The sequence below is a fragment of the Sus scrofa genome, chromosome 5, assembly GCF_000003025.6.
Source record: "Sus scrofa isolate TJ Tabasco breed Duroc chromosome 5, Sscrofa11.1, whole genome shotgun sequence".
Lineage (NCBI taxonomy): Eukaryota > Metazoa > Chordata > Mammalia > Artiodactyla > Suidae > Sus > Sus scrofa.
Window position 1 is genome coordinate 83,765,985 of NC_010447.5, and position 23,201 is coordinate 83,789,185.

The 23,201-nt window shown below is 42.1% G+C and overlaps 1 protein-coding gene across 1 annotated transcript in view; it reads right to left on the reverse strand.

The window, feature by feature from the left end:
• SLC17A8 (solute carrier family 17 member 8) overlaps positions 1–23,201 on the reverse strand; it is a 67,832-nt gene that overhangs the window by 24,344 nt on the left and 20,287 nt on the right. Inside the window, 5 exon segments of the mRNA XM_021092718.1 lie at positions 2,778–2,865; positions 4,301–4,415; positions 6,513–6,631; positions 14,185–14,405; positions 14,408–14,436. Of these exon segments, the coding sequence (XP_020948377.1) occupies positions 2,778–2,865; positions 4,301–4,415; positions 6,513–6,631; positions 14,185–14,405; positions 14,408–14,436 (572 nt within the window).

Sequence of the window (23,201 nt, forward strand, 5' to 3'; positions counted from 1 at the left end):
AACAGTAGTGGAGGTGGAGATGATCCTGAACTACCAATGAGAGGACAGAAATGGTTTCTAAGGACGAGAGAGACTAAAGATGTAAAGACATCTGATCTGTGCCTGCAATTCCAAACTAAGAACAAAATAGCACATGGGTGAATATGTCACATGAAATTCCCAGGGATCTCATTATTATTTGAGGTAAAAAGCGTGAAATAGAAATAAATAAAAGCATTTAGAGAAATAAAGCTTCCTGTATAGCTAAGAAGTACAGGTTAGCTTGTGTTAGAAAAGGCACGCTACGCTAAGGGGGGCGAGGGGGGAAAGGTGGAGGGAGTGGGAGGGATTGGGAGCTTGGGGTTAACGGATGCAAACTATTGCTCTTGGAACAGATTTACAATGAGATCCTACTGTGTAGCACTGAGAACTATGTCTAGATACTTACAACACAGCATGACAACAGGAGAAAAAATTATGTATACATGTATGTGTAAGTGGGTCCCCATGCTGTACAGTGGGGGGGGGGAAGCGTGTTGGGGGAACTAACAATAAAAAATAAATTAAAAAAAAAAGAAAGAAAAGGCACGCTAGCTTGAAAAACTAAGCAGACCTCAATTCTGATCTTAATTCTGCATAGGTGCGTTGTGATTTTTTTGTGGCCTAAGGCAATTTTGCCTTCCTGAACCGCTTTCCCCATTTTTTTTTTTTTTGTCTTTTTTTTTTTTGCTATTTCTTGGGCTGCTCCCTCGGCATATGGAGGTTCCCAGGCTAGGGGTCTAATCGGAGCTGTAGCCACCAGCCTACGCCAGAGCCACAGCAACGCGGGATCCGAGCCGCCTCTGCAACCTACAGCACAGCTCACGGCAACGCCAGATCCTTAACCCACTGAGCAAGGGCAGGGATCGAACCCGCAACCTCATGGTTCCTAGTCGGATTCGTTCACCACTGCACCACGACGGGAACTCCCACTTTCCCCATTTAAAAAATAAATAAATAGATAGATTTTACAATTGTGTTGGTGGTGGCAGCATGTGCTGTTCTTATTCAAATGTTGATCAGTACTTAGAAGGCCCTCTGAACACTCATTACTCCCAGAAATTCATAGAGGAGCCAGTTGCAAAGTCATGGCTTCTAGTGAGACAGACTTAACAAGGTGAAGTTTAGAGACCCAGGAATTAAAGTCCCATCATTACTTAAAAGCCAGTAATTTACTTTCAGATAAGATGGATGGTGTCCACTTCATTTTTATCTGGAGGATAATGGCGAAAATTGATTAAACAGTTCCCATGATAATGTATACATAGTAGTGTGCAGTGAAGAGAGTTCTGAACCAAGAAGCAGGTGGTCTAGCTCCAGCTCTGTAATTTAGTAGCTGTGTGACCTTGGAAAAGTCATTGGACTTTCATTTCAGTTCAATGAAAAAAGATTTTAAATTTAAATCTTGATTTTTTTTTTCCATTTATAAAAAGCAATGGAGGCCTTGATGATTCTGTATCTTCTACTTTCAACTTTGGAAAATATATCATTTGTTGGCTAATCCTACAACCACTTGCAATCTGATCCTTCTTACCTTTCTCTATTAAAGATCCTTAAAAAGCTAAGCACTTGCTTTCCTAGATTCCTCTGCAGTCTTAGTAAAGCATCCAACATAATGAGGACCAAGGAAATATAAATGGAAGCCTATTGAAGGTTTTGGGAAAACTTTTGCTTTCCTGATGAAAGAAACAGACGTGCTTAGGACACCCATTCCCACTTCTTCCTGCCCTCAATAGGGGCTTGATGCCTGGAGCTGTGATAGCCATTTTGTGAACATGAGGAACAAGCATGAATGTAAAAAGTTATCACTCTGAGGACAGAGGAGTAGAAAGTCAGAACAGGCAGAGGCTCGTGTGTAGATCACAAGGCGGCAGAATCCACACTGGCAGCTATTCACATTTGGAGTCCGATATGTGAAAAAAATAAACTCTATTAGTAGGACTGTCAATTTAAAAAGTATGCAGAACTTAAAAGTTGAGAGTTAAGTTCTCCTAGGGGCAAAATGAGGACTAGAGCCAGGAGGCAGCATTTCAGATAGCTCTGAGATGCTGCTCCAAAGAGGCAGGAGGGAAGGTCAGTATATGCATGATTCTGGTGAAGAGGAGGGTACATGCAACCAAGCACAGATTTTACAGAAGGTGGCTGCTGGTTTCATGAAGGTTACTGTGAGTCGCAAGGAGCCAACGTCACCATAAAGGATTTTAGTGCTTTTCTACATACAAGGAGATGCAAGAACTGGGCTTCTAAAATCTTCTCCTGAAAATATCTATCTATCTGAAAACTTGTTCTGCTGGTTTTCCCAGAGCACCTCACTCCTGATCTCCACCCTGAGCTCCTTTCAGGGGGTGTAGCCGCAGCTGTAGCGGCTCAAGATTCAATCCTTGTAGAGGCAGATGGCAAGTGCCAATCTCTTGTTGAGGGGGTATTCACTTGAAGCCAAAAACTTTTCTTTTTTCTTTTTTTTTCCTTTTTTTTTTTTTTCTTTTTAGGACTGCAGGTGCGGCATATGGAACTTCCCAGGCTAGGGGTCAAATAGGAGCTGCAGCTGCCTGCTAACCCACAGCCACAGTAACGCCGGACCCAAGCTGCATCTGTGACCTACAGCTCAATGCAACGCCGGATCCTTAATCCACTGAGGGAGGCCAGAGATCAAACCCTCATCCTCATGGATACTAGTCGGGTTCACCTCTTTTGGCCCACAATGGGGACTCCCCCAAAACATTCTTAAATGAAACTTGCTAGGATTCCTACACACTTACCACAAAAAGAGGTTGTGGCCAGTCGGCTTCTCTCCAAAGGCGGCGCCCACTTACTCCACATCCCATGGCAGGCGGGGTAGGTCACACCCTGGCAAACAGTTGAAAATAGATCATTTGATTCAACTCCAGTTCCTTTTTATGTTTAAAACATGGACTTTGCTTATGTAACACTACAATACAAAAGTTCAACATATAGATACTAAATAATATGTGTCAGCTATTTTGATCCATGGCACAGATGCTGAAATTCAAATATCAGTTCAAGTGGAAGCATGGTGGGGAAAAGCAAGGGGGTCTTTATAGTTTGCATTACTATACAGTATCAGTGCAGAAAGGGACTTCCACAACCAGCTAGTCCACTCCCTCCTTTCAAGATAGAGAACCTAGGGCTCAGAGCCATTCAGTGACAAGCTCTAGTCTTCACGGCTGCTAATAAATATCATGTTCTTTCCACCACCTCAGTATTTTCCAAAGTGTGGAATATGTACTTCTAGTGGGACTACAGTTGGATTTAAGGTGCTACAACCATCTAGATTTTTATTATGATGATTACATATATATCCTAATATGCTTTAGAAAAAAATATAACTAGCACATCAAACACATGATATCAAAAATATTTTTGCTTATGATGAGGTTCTTTTATTTGGTTTTGTCTGGGTTTTAAGTAAATTGATCTAAGGAAAAACCATAAGCAAATAATAGTACGAATAGTTGTGCGGATGTGACAAAAGTGACAGAGCTTAGAGGTAAATGGCTGAGTTTGGGAAGCATTTCTCTACATCAGATGTTGGCAAACTGGGGCCAGATCTGGCCCACCACCTGTTTCTGTATGGCCCTCAAATTAAGAATGGTTTTTATAGTTTTAAGTTGCCAGGAAAAAAAAATTGAAAGACTATTTCCTGCCATGTAAAAATCATATGAAATTCAAATTTTAGTGTCTAAAAAGTTTTGCTGGAAAGTAGCCATGCCCACATGTTTAAATATTGTCTCTGGCTGCCTTTGCACTACAGTGACAGTGTTGAGAAGTTGCAACTGCCCATAAGATGGCCAGCAAAGTCCAAAATATTTACCTTCTGGCTCTATATATGATACAACTTCCCTCACCAACTTAAATCTCCATGTAAGACTACAACCTTAGACATTGACAGATTTATTAATAAATTCATTTAAATTGTTTTAGTGGAAAGAGCCCTTGCTATGTGACCTATAGGTTTGGGGCTTCCGTTTCAAAATTTATTAAATGGTACGGGTTAGACTAAATTATCTCTAAGATCACTCCTGCCTCATCTGAACTTCTGCACTCTGTGAAATGGTCTTTTATTGTGCATAAATGTGGAATCACAGGAGGCATTTTAATCAAAGTATTCATAGCTGTGGCCATAACCAGAGGGTGGCCATAGCAGGACAAGGTGGAAGACAGGAAAACTTGAGCAAAGGGGATTTTCTCCAAACGCTGGCATTTCTAAAGGACCATGTTGCCTTCAGTGACATCAAAATTGCTTAAGAAAAGAATCTCCTACCTCGACGAGACCTTGCAAAATTCTGACACACATGACACAGCCGTAATGCACTCTGGCTGCAGAAGGAATGAACATGTTCAAGGTCGATGTTAAGAAGATGGCAGCTCCAAAGACCCTGAGACACCAAAACACTGTGTTACTGGCAGGCCCCCTGGTGGATACGACACATTCATTAAACACCAGGAATGAACCTAACCGTTCATGGAGGATCACTATAGAAATTAATAGAAAGAGAAACAGATGTTTTGTTAGCGTCTGGTGTGTTCCAAGTTAGAGTGTTGGCTTGCTTTGATTCCTGAGCCCCCGTCCCTGGACCAATCATGGGAAGGTGTTTGGCAGAACAGGTACAGGGATGACCTGGATGAGATCCTGAAGCTGGAGATAGACCCGCATGAGGCAGGCTTGCTGGAGGCCCACCATCTTTCTTGGTTCTGATCCATTCTGACCATTCCCTGGTTACTTCTGCATATTTGGGTTGGGTCTCCTGCTTCCCAATTCTGCTCACACTTTACCAGATGGGGATAAAGCCACCAACTCTCTGCCCAGTACCCTGTGCCTTCTCCTCCCCACTTGGACAGGAGTGTCCTGGGAAAAGAGAGCAGGCAGCATTTTCCTCCTTTCTCATATGTGTTACTGATGCTCCAGACTTTTTTACATGCTGGGAAATTATATTCTGTGTTATTTATCTTCAGATCAGAAGTATAAGCCTCAACCCCAGAGACCATAGGGACCAAAGTTTTTTCAATTTTTGAAAAGAATGCAGAACATTCCCGTTGTGGCACCTTGGAAACAAATCCAACTAGTATCCATGAGGATGCAGGTTCAATCCCTGGCTTAGCTCAGTGGGTCAGGGATCTGGTGTTGCCATGAGCCGTGGTCCCAGATGCAGCTTGGATCCTGCGTTGCTATGGCTGTGGCTGTGGCATAAGTTTCAATTTGACCCCTAGCCTGGAAACTTCTATATACTGCAGGGGCAGCCCTAAAAAACTAACTAACTAACTAAATAAATAAATAAATAATAAAATACAGCAGGTAAGTGACAATAAATAAAGGATGCAAATTAGGCAAGAACATATGTAAATTTGAGTCATGTTTACACATGTTTTGGAGACCTTATGGAGGTGCTTTCAAACTTTTTTGTCCTTGACCCATAAAACAAAATAAATTTTATATTGCAGCCCAACACGTATTCATACACAGAGGTAACTGAAACAAGTTTCAAAAACCAATACTTAAATGAGCAATGAGCTGAGATATTTTCACTTCTATTTGATTATCTTCTATTTCTATTTCTCTGTTTTTAGAAAATGCTCATTGGTAGATCACTGTATTAATTTTATTACCATCTAATGAGTGCTTTTTTTTAGAGTTTGAAAAAAAAATCACTTTATAAAACATACACATCACAACATATGTAAAGTCAATTACAATTAGAAGAGATCTAGAAATAATTAGTACACTCCCTTTCTGGTACATATACACACTACAAATGGCCATCATTTTATGTTTAAATAATTTTAGTGACAGAGCACTTGCTATGCCTTGAGGCAACTCCTTTTGTCCTGGACACTTTTTTTTTTTTTTTGGCCCTGTGGCATATGGAGTTCTGGGGTCAGAGATCAGATCCTAGCCATAGTTGTAACCTAAGTTGAGCTGCAGCAATTCGGGGTTCTTAACCCACTGTGCCGGGCCAGGGATTGAACCTGCGTCCTAGCGCTCCCAAGACACCATGGATCCCATTGCACCACAGCAGGAATGCCGCTTTTAATTGCTTAAGCACCTACTATAGAATCTCAAGGTAATTAAAGACATGAAAAACACTGTATGGTACAGAATGATATTAACATGATACATAGCAACACAGAATGCCATTTCACACATGAAGAAACTGAGGCTCAGAGGAAAAAAGAACTCAGGAGAGGTCACCAAGTGAGTTACTTAAGGTCCGGGAACTGTTTTTCCTGACTCAGAACCAATTGATCTGTTTACTACATAATTACTTAAAGAATTGCAAGATAGATTAGATTAGACAAAAAAGTAAACAAGAAGAGACTCTTAAGAACAGGGTCAGACAAGATCCATGTCTGTGAATCACAGCTTTAGGAATGACTTCTGTCATTCTGAACCACTCAGTTGAGAGCCAATTATGCCTATTTTATGAGAGGACATAGTATGACCTAGGCAACACTCATGTTAAATCAGTTTCTCTTACCTGCTGGCAGCAAACTTATTTGAAATGAAACCACCTGGAATTTGTGTCACAATATAACCCCAGAAAAAAGATCCATGAATAAGGCCCACCGTCTCTGGATCCCAGTTGAATTGTGCTGTCTGAAAACAAGAAATCAGATACAGTTGGTTTGTAAGAAAACACTTGACTGCCATTGTTCCCTGATGAGCCAACATCATTAGAAAGATCCCCACGACATCTTTCTTCCCTTTTTTTTCAACAAATATTTATGAAGGGCCACCTGCGTGCTTGGGTCATATGACACAGCAAAGTCCCTGCTGTCACGTCTAGAGATTGTGCACAAACTTAAAAAATATAGAGAGAGGTATGTATCAAATAATGATGGGTACTAAAAAGAAATAAAACAATTTATAAAGAAAACAAAAATAGGTTCTGAGTTTACTAGGTTTTTACTAGGTTATTCAGATACCAGTTTAGTGAGAGTAGAAATAGAATGAGTCTTAAGACTCTCTCTCCCTCTCTCTCCCTCTCTCTTTTTTTTTTTTTGCTTTTGATTTTCAGGTCTTCACTTGAGGCATATGGAAATTCCCAGGCTCCTAGGCTAGGGGTTGAATCAGAGCTGTAGGTCCTGGCCACAGCCACAGTCACAGCAACTTGGGATCTGAGCTGTGTCGAATCAGAGTTATAGCCGCTGGCCTATGCCAGAGCTCACCACAACGCCGGATCCTTAACCCACTGAGAAAGGCCAGGGATCAAACCCACAACCTCATGGTTCCTAGTCGGATTCGTTTCTGCTGTGCCACGACAGAAACTCCTCTCTTTTCTTAATGAGGATAATAAACCTGTTCTACCCACCCATAGGATGTGTGGGGATAAACGGCATGAGAATTTCTAGTAGGTTATTCCTCTGTGTAGAGTTTTTGCATTTAACACATTAGGACAGTGCCTGGAACATAGTCTAGACTCAATAAATGTTAGCAGCCACTGCTGTTATGACAATGGCAACAAAATACCCTTCCACAACTCTCAGGCCTTTGAAAACGTGATTCTCCAAGGCTAGAATGACTTTTCTCACTTTCTTACCCAGGCAAAATAACATCCTTTTCAGACTCCTTGCAAGCATCCCTTCCTCTGACAAAGCTCCTCAACTGCCCTGAATTGAAATGGTCACTTTTCCTCTGCTTGGACCCCCAGGACCTCTGCTCTTGAAGCCATTATTCACTGATGATCCAACATCACAACTGTGGGAAGCTGTTGCACCCCACTGTTCTCAAACTAGCCGTTCCCGTGTCCATTTCCCATACGGGGTAGCCAGTAACTCTAAGGTGGCACCCATGTCCTTTTGACTTTATAGCCTCAGTACCTAAAACAAATGCCTGTCACATAAAAGGTGCAAGTAAATATTTGCCAAACAAATGAAGAAATGAATCGCTTTGTATTTGTAAATCATTGATATCAAAATGCAAAATGTTGCTATTAGTGCAGTAATGATTCTTAATTGCCAACATGCTACATCTTATAAACTTGCATCACAGTTTATTTTCATCTCACAAATTGTTATGTATTTATTTGCTCATTCATTCACCATGCACCTCATGCCTCCTGTGTGCCAGGTCAGGGGATAGAGAGTATAAATACAAACTCAAGTAAGTACTGCCTTTCTTCCAGGCGCTCACAGGCCAGATGACATTGGCCTGTGCTCTGTACGGTCATTCCCATTTTGCAGATTAGGAAATTGAAGCTCAGGGGTAAAACAGAAGTAGGAATCAGTCATTCACATCAGCTCAGCAAATTTTTATTTCATGCTACTATGTACTATGTGTAACACCTTAATCTAGGAACTGGGGATACAGCAGTGGACGCAGTAGTAATTGCTGTTTTCACAGGATGCCAGTGGAGATGGCAGAAAGGAAACGAGTGCATACAGTGTGAGATGGTGATTAGTGATGAGAAATAAACAAATAAATAGATCAGGGAAGGGGACAGGAAGTATTGGGAAGGGCGAGGTGGGGAGAAATTTTAGATAGAGTGGCCAGGAAAGGCTTCACTGAGGAGGTGATTTTTTAGTAAAGCCCTAAATAAAGTAAGCAAGTAAGTCATGCTATTCATTATCTGACAAGAAAGCTTTCCATGCAGAGAAATAGCAAGTGGAAATGCCCTGAGGTAGGGATGTGTCGTGTGTTAGAAGAACAGCAGGAGGTCACTTTAACTGGAGAGTAAGGGGTGAGGGAGAGGATAGTAGGAGTTAAAAGAAAAGAGACTCAAATGACAAAAGGGGAGTTCCCATTGTGGCTCAGCAGTCACAAACGCCACCAGTATCCATGAGGATATGGGTTCAATCCCTGGCCTCGCTCAGTGGGTTAAGGATCCAGCAGTGCCATGAGCTATGGTGTAGCTCACAGACACAGCGCAGATCTGGCATTACTGCAGCTGTGGCATAGGCCAGTGGCTGCAGCTCCAATTCAACCCCTAGCCTGGGAACTTCCATACGCCATTGGTGCAGCCTAAAAAAAAAAAAAAAAAAAAAAAAAAAGGCCAAAGGCCTTTTACATCATCACAAGAATCTTGGCTTTTTGTCAAAGAGAGATGGAAACCACTAGAAGCTTTAAGTAAAAGAGAGACATGATTTTGTTAAGACATTTTCTATATATTGCATCCATTAATCCTTACAACACCTGGACACCTGGAAATAATTTTTATTAGCCTTTTTTTTTTTTTTTTTTTGGAGAAGAGAAAATTGAAGCTTAGGGGAATTAATTTACTTGCCCAAGGTCATACAATCAGTTTCAAAGAGAGCCAAAATCAAGACCTACCATACACAAAAAGCTATATTCTTTCCACTACTGTGGAGACTTGACTTTCTCACTGAAAGCAGAGACTAGACTTCTTTGCCTTGAGTCACAGAATGACCCAAGAAACCAAGGATCCAAGACAGGGATCCACTCCATCCAGCAGCTGATTATCAATCACATTGTCCCTTGTTCATGGTCTTTCTCTCTGAAGGAATGGTGCTTTTGTGCATTGCAAGTTATACCTGAAGAGCACTTGCACCTGCCAAGAACTGACTTTCATTATCACTTGAACCCATTAGAATCCTAATGGCCCCATGCATGAACCATTACTATAAGCCTGCACTGCGTCAGGTACATGTTACGCTGGAAAAAAAAAAAAAAAGGCCGCCAAAAGGCATACCCACCAAATCCCTGGAATCCATGAATGCTGCCTTATTTAGGAAAAGGGTTTTGCTGATGTGAGAGTCAAAAAGCTTGAAATGAGTTATCCTGGATTATCTAGCTGGGCCCTAAATCCAGTGACAAGCATCCTTGTAGGAAAAAGGCAAGGAAGATTTGAGACAGAAGAGGAGGAGAAGATGCTCAGAGAGGGGAAGGCTATGTGAAGATGGAGGCAGAGACTAGAGCTCTGTTGCCACAAGCCAAGGAACTCCTGGAGCCACCAGAAGCTGGAAGAGGCAAGGAAGGATTCCCCCCTAGAGCCCTTTGGGGGAATGTAGCCCTGCTGACACCTTGATTTGGACTTCTGGTCTCCATAACTGAGAGTACACGTTTCTGTTGTTTAATCCACCCTGTTCATGGTAATTTGTTATAGCAGCCTTAGGAAAATAATATAGACATATAACATATTAGCACCAAATTATCCAATTTTATCTGCAAAGCAGGCCTTTTATCCCATTTCACAATAAGGCAAAGAGGGTGAGCAAAGAATTGCTAGAAATGGGAGTTCCCACTGCGGCTCCATGGGTTAAGAACCCAATTAGTATCCATGAGGATGCAGGTTCGATCTCTGGCCTTGCTCAGTGGATTAAGGATCCAGCATTGCTGTGAGCTGTAGTGTAGGTCACAGATATGGCTTGGATCCTGAGATGCTGTGGCTGTGGCTCAGGCCAGCAGCTGCAGCTCCAATTCAACCCCTAACCTGGGAACTTCTATATGCAGCAGGTTCAGGCCTAAAAAAGAAAAAAGAAAAAGAAAAAAAAAATTCTCTAGAAACATCACTTCCTCCCTCCCTGCTCACATTTCCTCCTGAGAGGATTTTCTGTCTCCCCCTTAGCACCCTGAGCCTCTCCCCTGCTGACTGGACACTTGAATAGAGGGAGTCAAGGCATAGGCTGAACTCAGCCCACCAGCCTCTCTCTCCCTCCTCTCCAGTCTGAACCCAGAGATTCTAGTGAGACAATACAGGATACTTGAACTGAAACAAGTCCAAATGGAGTCAGGGCCACATAAGTCAGCTCCCCAGCAAGGCCAAGGCTCAGAAACTTCAGCTTTAGAGGGCAATGAGAAGCCATGGGAAAGGGGAAAAAAAAAAAAAACAACAGTCCATGGAAAGACCTGAAAGAATGGCACAGACTCAGAGAAAATAGTTGCAAGACCCTGTACAGTAAGCAAGTTGGAGACACTTGCTAAGTGTTTCTTAGCGTCCGTGAGGTTCAGCTCCACTCTCCCTTCGTGTCTCCCTTTCCTCCCTACAGTGGAGCGCAGCCCAGATTTCAACCCCACCTCCGGCGGGGCTCCCCCTGTCCAGGGCACAGCCTACACAAACATACACAGCAGACTGCTTTCTGCCCTTCGTGTTCATGAGACTCCCCTACAGCCCCCCATAACTTCCTTTTTAACTTGGGTTGGTTTCCCTGAATTTCTGTTCTTTGCAACAGCAATCCTTGACCAGGACACAAGGGCAACTTGCTCAAGGTCCCAGAGATAATAAACAACAGAGTCAAGCTGGAAACTAGGTCTGGCCAATTCCAAAGCCCAATTCTCCTTCACCCTCCAGGGCTCATGATTCATGAGAGGGAGTTTGGACTTTCCCTGATAGTAATGAGAACTAATTTCAAAATTTCTCAAACTTTAGTCACTTATTGCATACCACATGCCTGACACTGTTCTGATTTACACGTTTTAAAATTTGTAATTATTAAACTAAAAATGATTATTCACACCTCAACTAAAACAATCCTTTATACCATTCTTAGGCTATATGCCACTTATTTGCAAGAACTACTTACTCATACATCTTACTCCTCTCCCTCTCCCTGTGAAAATAAGGATTTCACAATAACTCTGTGCAAAATATCTGCTTTTGCTCCCATAAAACCAAACAAACAAAAATACCAGCCATTGAGAGCCTTTTTTTTTTTTTTTTTTTTTTTTTTTTTTTGTCTTTTTGCTATTTCTTGGGCTGCCCCTGTGGCATATGGAGGTGCCCAGGCTAGGGGTCGAATCAGAGCCATAGCCACCGGCCTATGCCAGAGCCACAGCAACGCGGGATCCGAACCGCGTCTGCAACCTACACCACAGCTCACAGCAACGCCAGATCCTTAACCCACTGAGCAAGGGCAGGGACCGAACCCGCAACCTCATGGTTCCTAGTCGGATTCGGTAACCACTGCCCATGACGGGAACTCCTGAGAGCCTTTCTTAACACAATTACTGAGATTTTTGTCATTGGGTTGAACACGCTCAGATGCTCAGATGCTCAGATGGTACCTAAACTTTGTTCTGTTTGGATAAGAGAGAAATGGCCTGCTGTAAATTGGAGCTTTCGAAAGCTACTAAACTCCAACTTTTAAGGTCAGAGAAAAGGATGTAAAGCCTATTTTAGATTTGATTAGTTTCTCTAACTCTCCAGAAAGCAAAACCATAGAAACTAAAGCCACACACAGCATTGTTCCTTAGGTTTATCAAAATGTCTTTTCCAGGAGTTCCCATTGTGGTGCAGCAGAAATGAATCTGACTAGTATCCATGAGGATGCATGTTGATCCCTGGCCTCGCTCAGTGGGTCAGGGCTCGGTGTTACAGCTGTAGTCCACTCCACCTCTAGCCTGGGAACCTCCATATGCTATAGGTTTGGCCCTAAAAAGCAAAATAAAATAATAATAATAAAGTAAATTCTATTGACCTAAACAACAAACAAATGCAAACAAGCATCTCATTTTAATCCAGGCCTCAGCAGACAAGCTTAATCAGTTGCCTTTACCAAAAAGCTACATGAATACATGTAATACACATCTGAAATCTTGCTAATATATAATCATTCTTTTTTTTTTAAGTTTAACAAAGAATTTTATTTTAAGCAACATTGCAGCATGATTCTATGATTTGTCCATGCCATTTGGCAAACCAACCATAAATTCCAAACCAAGACTTTAGTACCAGCTTCTAAAATGTATAGGGTTTATGTCTCATTTATACATTTATTATCCCCAGTGAAATAATGAAAGTATATGTTTAATTGCATTTATGTTTATACACAGACTTTATTTACCTGTATGTAATATTTACTATTACGCACATAAATACACTTGTGGTTCTTACAATCCAATGTAGCTAGCCTTCTCATTTTGAAAATGAGAAAGAAGCATAAAACTTATGAAATATGAGTTCCCATCATGACTCAGCGGAAACAAAGACTGGCATCCATGAAGATGCAGGTTCGATTTCTGGACTTGCTCAGTGGGTTAAGGCTCTGGTGTTGCCATGATCTGTGGTGTAGGTTGCAGATGTGGCTTGGATCCCGAGTTGCTGTGGCTGTGGTGTAGGCTAGCAGCTATGGCTCCGATTCAACCCCTAGCCTGGGACCCTCCATATGCCTTGGGTATGGCCCTAAAAAGACAAAAAAGGCCAAAAAACAAAAAACAAAACTTGCAAAATAGGTGCTAGGATTTATCTGTAAATCATTATTTAAAAAAAAAAATGCATGACATGGTCCCTCACACCTCTCCGGACTCCCATCCCCCACCCCCCAAAATAAACAACCAGGATATCTTTTTAGAACAGATTCAGCTGTGGCATCAAAAAGAAAATGGTTAGAAGCTCCATGGTGCCCTTTTCTTCTGACAGAACAATCTCTCAGCTAAAAAGAAAAAGGAAAAAAAAAAAAAGCTTGCAGGCCAACGAAAGACTTGTTTTTAATGAATTGAAGTCAAATTTTTTTCCAAACCAGTGCTTGGCAGGAACTGTTTCAGGTAACGCTTATAGATGTGGCATGAAAGAAAGCATTCTGCAACCAAGTCTAGAAAACAACACACACCACAGCCCCCTCTTGGAGATCTTCATGGGACACAGCACAGCAAAGGCTCCCATTTCATGCAACACCTTCTTCACAGCTCAACCTGCAGAACAATGATTTCCCAGCACTGGTTTTAGAAACTCTGATCTAAATTTTTCTCCAAATATGAGCAGGAACTGGAAAACTATTACATGCCTCTGCAGATGGATGGATTTCCACATGAGCCACTCCAGTGTGTGTGTGTGTGTTCAATGCAATGAAATATGTATACCTTGGGGATCCACTGGGCATACATTTTCCTTTTATTCTCCCATAACCTGAATATTTCTTAGGCCTACCATTTAAAAAACAGGAGTTCCTGTTGTGGCTCAGTGGAATGAACCCAGCTAATATCCATGAGGATAAGGGTTCAATCCCTGGCCTTGCTCCGTGGGTTAAGGATCTGACATTGCCACGGCCATGGCACAGGCTGGCAGCTGCAGCTCCCATTCAACCCCTCGCTTGGGAACTTCCATGTGCTGTGGCTGCAGCCTTAAAAAGAAAGAAAAAATAAAAATAAATAAAATACAGTAACTGGTTTCCTTTACAATCCTGTCTTCTATTTTAAGAATTTAAAGGATTATTCAGTTATGGCCAAAAGAACTCCTACCATAGACAGACACTGACCTGAATTTCTGGTTTTCCATCAACGTAAACAGTGCTGTTGTTGACCATTTCCACGATGGCTACTCCAAGATTGCACCGAATGCCAAAGGAAATGCAGAATCCCAGCCCACTCATGATGGCAATGATGTAACGCTTGGGGACACCACAGCAGTGACAGTCACAGAGTGGGGGTCTCTGCCTGGATGTCTGCACAGGCCTTCCTTCTTCATTCAGTTCCATGTACCTTCTTCTTCACTGGTTCCATCAATTTTTCTACAGTGGAAAAACAAGGGGCAAAGAAAGACGAGGATTATAGAAAACAAACAAATAAACAAAATAAGTGTACCAAGAAAAAAGGGAAACCCGGAGTGTGTTCCAGCCTGCACCTTTAACCTAATTATCACCACCATCATCATCATCATCATTACTAAAAGAAATTATAATGGCTAAAATCACTGACATTCTGGATTCTGTGCTATACCCCTCACAGCCATTAAGTTTGTTTAATCTCCTAACAACCACACGATGTAGATAGTGTTATATTTTCCTTTTTAGATGAGGAAACTTAGTCCTCTGCTGTGGGAATAACCCCAGGTCCAGAGTTTGTGTCCTCAGCAACATGCTTCACTGAATTTCTTGCTGAGAGAGTATCCACAGACTTCATTCACATTACATGACCCAGCTCATTATTATGTTTGACCTTAATTTTAATGTCACTTGAAGCTTGTTAGATATGCAGTAGAAAATTCACTTGCAGATTCTTTTTCTTTCTTCCTCTTTTTCTACGTCTTAATAAAATGCTAGAAGGAGGTAGGGAGATACATTTTCTTTTTTTTCCTTCTTTTATTTAAATATAGTTGATTTAAAATGTTGTGTCAATTTCTGCCATACAACAAAGTGACCCAATCATACATATGTATACATTCCCTTTCTTATATTATCTTCCATCATGGTCTATCCCTGAGACTGGATATAGTTCCCTGTGCTATACAATAGGACCTCCTTGCATATTCATTCTAAATGTAATAGTGGAGTTCCCGTGTGGCGCAGTGGTTACGAATCCGACTAGGAACCATGAGGTTGCGGGTTCAGTCCCTGCCCTTGCTCAGTGGGTTAAGGATCTGGCGTTGCCGTGAGCTGTGGTGTAGGTTGCAGACGCGGCTTGGATCCCGCGTTGCTGTGGCTCTGGCGTAGGCCGGTGGCTACAGCTCCGATTCGAACCCTGGCCTGGGAACCTCCATATGCCGCCCAAGAAATAGCAACAACAACAACAACAACAGCAACAACAACAACAACAAAAAAAAAGACAAAAGACTAAATGTAATAGTTTGCATCTACTAACCCCAAACTCTCCATCCATCCCACTCCCTCCCCCTCTTTCCTGGCAACCACAAGTCTGTTCACATTTTCTATCACAGTATACAATCAGTTGGTTGTGTGTCCTTTCTTATTTAGGTGGTTCTTCTATGATCCTCAGGCACTTTTCAACTGGATGGTGGGATTTCTCACTGAGTTCTATAAATTCAGATTATGTTATGTCCCTTACAGTGAATTTACCCTCTTCTTTTAAAAAAAAAAACAAAGTAACTGGGCAAACTGAACTCTATCTTTCAGTTATAAAAGGAGCTCTTTGCACGCTCTCACATATTGTAGCCCTTCTGAGGATGCCCAATTAAGGTCCAAGTCTTTGTAAAAATAAGCAAAGCTTATAAGTTTTCATAAATATTGGCTAATAGCTAATACAATGTTTCACAGAATAGAACGAAACATGAATAATTTTCCCACCAATTCATAGAGAAGATAATCTTAGTATCTTCTTATTGCTCGAGCAAGTGAGGTTAAAGCACGTGTAGAGGGAAGCAAATATACTGGATTTAATCCAGTTCATCAGATGTTTATTGAGTGCCTACTGTGTGTCAGACACTGTGCCAAGTGTTGGGGAATAATAAAGAAAGTGACCTGTTCTCCGCCTTTCTTTAGCTCTTAAGCTGTTGGGAAAGAAAGACACATACACAAGCAGATGTAATTACCGGGTAATGCAAGTTTTGTTGAAATCAAAGTGAAGCGCAATCGTAAAAAAAGGAAAAGGAACTTTGTTTCAATTTGAGAGCTCAGAGAGACAGATTAATAAATGTGCAAGAATATGAAGTAATCAGAAGAGAACGTCCCAGTGTACTTACCTATCTTGCATTTATGCTGATGTGTTCTACCTTTTCTTCTATGGTTGTCCATGTTTCTATCCAAGAGCAACCTCTCCCTGGACACTAGATCTCATGCCCTCTCATCTACTCAAGGAAATCCCCACCCTCGCATTTCATCAATCATTTTCTCCTCTCCCCTAGATCATTCCTATGGTCTACAGGTAGGCTCTTCTTTCTCTCACATTAAAATTTAAAATAAAGACACTTTCAGCTACCCCAATATTTCTCACCTTCTTTTTATTAAAAACAACAACAACAACAAAACCTCAGAAGTCACTGTCTTCAATTCCCTTTATCCCATTTTCTCTTGGACTCACTCCAACCAAGCCCCCCTAACCTGCCCACCCAAGCTGTTCTTCTTAGGGACATGAGTGCCCCCATAGGAGCCAACCCAAAGGTTATTTCCAGTCCTCAGCTAATCACCCTATCAGCTGTACTAGGCACTATGGATTACTCTTTCTTCCTTGACTACTTTGTTTCCTTTCAGAAAACCACATTCACTTGGTGTTCCTCCTAATGTCCTGACCACTCCTTCTGTTTGGTCTCTTAAACTGATTCCTTACTTACTCACCCTGTAAACACTGGAATGCTCAGAACTCAGTTTACAGATCTCTTTTGTTTTCTAGGTATACTTACTAGTAACCTCACTCATCTCTGGGTTTTAGATGTCCCGCATATCCCGACAGATCCCAATTTTCATATTGAGTCTTATTTGACATCCTCTTGGACATATGCTTGCCATCTCAAACTTAACATGTCCAAACTGAGTTCTCCTTGAAAAAAAAATCCTGAGTCTTTCCCATTCCAAGACAAGTTTGTTCCTTTGGTTGCTCAGGCAAAAGACTTGCTGTCATCCTGGATGCATTTCTCCTCTAATCCGTGTCCAATCTATGAACCAGTGTCCCTTAGTCTGGATGTTTACTCTTCCACTTATTCAGCTGTGTGACTTTGGCCTAGTTGACCTCTCTAGGCTTCAGTTTTTTTTCATCTGTATCCTAGAAATTATAATCATAATTTCTTCGTCATGGGGATGTTTTTAGGACTGTCAGAAGCGAATTACCAGAGATCATTTTGAGCACAACTTGACACAGGTGAAAACTCAATATATGCCAGTTACTTTTATTACATCAATTAATCTTCATAACCATTTAATGAGTCCACCCTGGTAGGCCGAACATTGATGCCATTCACTGCCATTTATATTGGCGTCTAAGAGTTATTTGGATCATAAGACTGTTTATTATGTCCAGCCCCAGTGCTCTCCATGAATTTCTGGTATCAGAATATATATAATATGAATACCATGGAAAACTGATGCTGTAATATTAAACATTATTACAATAGTATTACTATTATTCACTAAAATAGAGATATAATAACAACCCTAGCATTTATATGAAGCAAATTCCATTCCCCTCTGTATTTTCCTGTCCCTACACTTTCATATAATGATCTTATTTAATGGATAGAACAGCTCAGTGAGACAAGAAATCAAATACGTCCATTTGACACAAATTATGACTGTAGTTCACAAAGCAAGATTGGATTGGCCAAGACCACAGCCAGTAGAGGGTAGAGGCAAGATGCGAAGCCTTTTTCCTGGCTGTCCAGCCAGGTTCCCTTTCATATGAGTTTCCCAGCTCACCTGGCTGTGTTCTGTCTCCATGATCTTCCTGAGTTACTTTGTTATCTGCATTCTGTTATTCTGTAGCCCTTGCCCAGCCACAATGGACCATCCAGCAGAGGAGAATACTTAAGAGAAAGGGCTCTGGAATGAGAGATGCTGAGGGCTGTTTCCCCCACATGCCAGCTTTGTAACTTTGGCTCTAAGTTACTTGCCCACTTCAGTCCACAATATTCTGGTATTAGTTTGCCAAAGCTGCCATATCAAACTACCATAGACTGAGTAGTTTAAACAAGAGAAAACTTTTCTCACACTTCTGGAGGCCAGAAGTCCAAGATTAAGGTGTTGACAGGGGTCATTCCTTCTGAGGCTTCTCTCCTTGGCTTGTAGGTACCTACCTTCTTGTGTCTTCATGTCATCTTCCCTCTGTGTAACTCTGTGCCCAAATTTCCTCTTCCTATAAGGACACCACTCATGTGGATTAGGGTCCAAACTAATAACTTCATTTTAATTTAATCACCTCTTTAAAGACCCTGTCTCTGAATACACTCATATTCTGTAGTACTGAGAGTTAGGATGTCAACATACAAATCTGGGGGGAATACAATTCAGTTCACAGCCATTGCCATCTCTAAAATGGGCTAATGAGGAGCTCTTGTTGTGGCTCAGCAGGTTAAGAACACAGGGATGCAGGGTTCAATCCGGGGCCTCACTCAGTGGGTTAAGGATCTGGCATTGCCACAAGCTGCAGTGTAGGTTGCAGACAAGGGTGGGATCCCACGTTGCTGTGGCTGTGGTGGAGGCCAGCAGCTGCAGCTCCAATTTGACCCCAGCCTGGGAATTTCCATATGCCTCAGGGGCAGCCATAAAAAGAATTTAAAAATTAAAATAAAATGGGCTAATAATCAGAGCTATCTCATAAGGTTTTTTAATGACTAAATGATATGACACATGTAAATTATTTAGTGCAGTGCCTGCTCCACAAAAGAGCTTTCTACCAATAAATGCTAAGTACTGTTATTGTTGCTATTAATAAAACTGTTTCCAGCCACAAACTTAGCATCTCTCTACATGCATATAGATGCTTTGGATGAAGGGTAATATAGATTAACATTTTCAGGTGCTATGGGGTCTTGAGGATCTTAACTGAAGACAGACCCAGCGGCTGTGCTCTGAGTGCACCAGGCCTTTGGCTTGAGGACCACACTTCTCACAGGCTGCTCACCAGCAAGCATGGAGCATGGCAGGGATTTAAGGCAGACCCTTTTCTGCAACAGGCACAACTCCTCTGACAGATGACTCACTCCAAGATGCCCACTGGCCTTGTCAAAATTTCCCAATACTGTGGTGGAGTCTGAGACACTTCCTACCTAATCTTTCCTCTTTCCCACTCTCCTCTGCCTATAGCATGTCATCTGAATGCTTTCCCAGCCTTCCACAGCCCCTTCCGCTTTTCCCTCAGTAAATCTCTTATGCATCTATTCCAGTTTTTGCCATCTGGGATGTCCTGAGAGTTTCCAGAGGGAAGACACAGCAGCATGGAGGTGGGGGATGGAGAGGAAGGAAGAAGAGTGATAAAGGAGAGATATTCCCCAAGGTGGGAAGCGTGGGCTCCTCAAGTAGAAGGATCATTAGCTGAAGCCACCTCTTCCAGTGCATTCCCCAGTTCGAAACAGGAGGGGAGAAGCTGCGGAGAGGAGACTTGGGTACTGGGTCTCAGTTTCCCTTGCCTGAAGTTGCAGCTGAGTCACCAGACATCATGTGACCATGAGACCAGGAACGAACATGGGCCAACCATTAGAGGAAGCTCCTGAGTCACGTGTGAGTCCTTTACGCAACCTGAATCACCCAAATCTTCACTTGCACCAGGCTGGGGACTCAGAGTCAGATTTGATTTGTTTTAAAAACAGTACAGTGGTGAGACTTTACTTGTGGTGTAGCCAAGTTGCTCAGAGAGGAAGATTCCAAACCACCTCACCCAGATAATGAACAAACCAGGCTTCGTGGAAGTCGGCCGACACAGGTTTGATCACCAGCTCTGCCACCTACGTCCTAGCTATGTGACTTCAGGCAAGTAATGGGGCCTTTTTGAATCTCACATTTCCTCCTCTGTAAAATGAATGTAATATTTGTCTCACAGTGCAGTTGTTAGGATTAAATGAGCCATTACTACCAAGAGGAAAAGTATCACCACCAATAAATAGGTCGGTATTGGTTCAATGTTAGGGCCTGTGCCATTCTGCATGTTTCCTAAGCACTTCATACATTCCTCTGTTGATGCATTTATCACGTGGAGCTAGTTATTTGTTTTCATCAGCACCGTCGGTGTGCAGCAAATATTGGTTGATTTGAGAACATGAATGAATGAAAGTCTCTCCAGTCCATTGTGAGCATGATGAGGGCAGGAGCCATTTCTTCCTCATCTTTATTCCCAGGGCCCAGCATGTACCTGGACACATGAATCTCTAGCCAATGGAATGGAATTGACGGATGAGTTTTGGGCATCACTCCTGATTTGAAGCTCTTACCAAAGAGGCAAGCATCTATTCATCCATGCCCAGAGACAAGTTATTTTTTTAAAGGGGTTTGGGGCTTTAAGAATACATGAGAAGGAGTTCCCGTCGTGGTGCAGTGGTTAACAAATCCAACTAGGAACCATGAGGTTGCGGGTTTGGTCCCTGCCCTTGCTCAGTGGGTTAAGGATCTGGCGTTGCCATGAGCTGTGGTGTAGGTTGCAGACGCAGCTCAGATCCTCCATTGCTGTGGCTCTGGCGCAGGCCAGTGGCTACAGCTCCGATTGGACCCCTAGCCTGGGAACCTCCATATGCCACGGGAGCGGCCCAAAGAAATAGCAAAAAGAAAAAAAAAAAAAAAAAAAAAAAAAGAATACATGAGAAAAAGGAACTCCTTTCTTAAAAATGGAGGACTGGCTTTCCTGTGTGGCTCAGTGGGTTAAGGATCTGGCATTGCCATGGCTGTGGCTGAGGTTCCATCCCTGGCCCAGAAACTTGTGCATGCCGGGTACATGACTAAACAAAACAAAACAAAACAACTGGAGGACTTTAATTATCCATAAGAGTTGCTTACCATATTTGGTTTTCTTCTGGTGTTGGCCTACAGTTGGTCTTTTAGATCGAAGACTCTTGAGTCTTTCTAGGGTGAGGTCTGTCACTGCTATTTCTCCACATACAGATAGGCTGTAGTCCCTGAGCTGGGCTGCTGGCTATTTATCCACTAGACAAGACCACTGTTCACAAACACAACTGTCCAGTAAACATTCAGGCCCCAGGAGTCTAATTACTTCAGATAGGTTTAACAAGCCTTTAAGCACTTATAGAATAGTATTTTCTTTTGTTTGTTTGTTTGTTTTTTGTTTTTTAGGACCACACATATGGAGGTTCCTAGGCTGGGGTTGAATTGGAGCTACAGCTGCCGGCCTATGCCACAGCCCCAGCAACTAGGATCCGAACCGTGTCTGCGACCTACACCACAGCTCACAGCAATGCCAGATCCTTAACCCACTGAAAGAAGAAGGGATCAAACCCACACCCTCATTGATCCTAGTCGGGTTCATTAACCACTGAGCCACAGAGGGAACTCTGATATTTCCAATTCTAATGTTCCAGCAATCATGGAGAAGATTTGGTTTTGTCTTCTAGGTAGAGTTTAATATAGAGAGCACAAAATGAGTAGAAGTGAATATCATTTTATGACTTTTAAAAATTTATTGCCTGGAGTTCCCTGGTGGCCGAGTAAAGGATTTGGGGTTGTCACTGTTGTGGCATGAGTTCAGTCCCTGGCCTGGGAACCTCTGCATGCCATGCATGTGGCCAAATAGTTAATTAGTTAATTTAAAACTTGACAAAAAATAAAGATAAAAATAAACAAAAATGTATTGTGGAGTTCGCTTGTAGCACAGTGGAAATGAATCTGACTGGTATCCATGAGGACAAGGGTTTGATTCCTGGCCCCACTCAGTGGTTTTAGAATCCCACTTTGCTGTGAGCTGTGGTGTAGTTTGCAGACACGGCTCTGATATGGCATTGCTGTGGCTGTAGTGCAGGCCAGCATCGGTAGCTCTGATTTGACCCATAGCGTGGGAACTTCCATATGCCAACATGCAGCCCTGAAAAGTAAAAAATAAAAATAAATTACTCTTGTGCTGAGTATTTATTATGAGCTGAATTGTGCTCCTTTTGCCCTCCCTCCTATTCATATGCTGAAGTCCTAACCCCCAGTACTTCAGAACGTGACTGTATTTGGAGGTGGGCCTTTAAAGAAGTAATTATTAAATGAGGTCATATGTGAGTGGGCCCTAATCCAATATGACTGGTGTCATTATAAAAGTGGGGAATTTGGCACACAGACACTGGGAGTGCAGGTCACCAAAGCAACGACCCAGTGAGGACACAGAGAGAAGGCAGCGATCTGCAACCAAGAAGAGAGGCCTCAGAGGAAACCAAACCTGCTAACACTTTGATTTTAGACTTCCAGCCTCCACAACTGGGAGAAAATAAGTTGCTGTTGTCATGCCACCCAGTCTGGTACTTCGCTTAGGCAACTGAAGCAGACTAATTGAGTATTCTAATTTGCCTTCCAAAGGGTCACATTTATCTCGGATTGTTTTTTACATAATAATTGAGTTGCTATTCTACCTGAAGGTGGAAGGAAATGGAAGGATATTGACGCCTTTTACACCAAAGGCACAGAGAGAGAGAAGGATCTTCAAAACAATCTTGAGAAGTAGAATTTATCCTCATCTTTTAGTGCAGGAAACTGAAACTCAGGAGAGTTTAAAACAAAACAAAACAACAAAAAACTTGCCCAAGAGTCACCTCATTGCAGTGGGGGAAGAGAAAACATAACCCAGACTAGATATCAAGACTGCTCCTTCCCGTATGCCATAAGAGCTAATCAGAAATCACATTAAAATTTTTGAGCGCGTCCCCCTTGGGGAAAAAAAAAAGGTTCAAGAGAAGCAATATTGGAGAATAAGAGAAATACTGTATGATATCACTTACATGTGGAATCTAAAAAAATACAACAAACTAATGAATAAAACAAAAAAGAAGCAGATTCACAGACACAGAGAACAAACCAGTGGTTAGCAGTGGGGAGAAGGAAGGGGAGAGGCAATATGGGACGGGGAAAGAAGGGATGTTATGATATACGAAATCATGTATGTGAGATTTTTGAAAATGGTAAAGCACTAT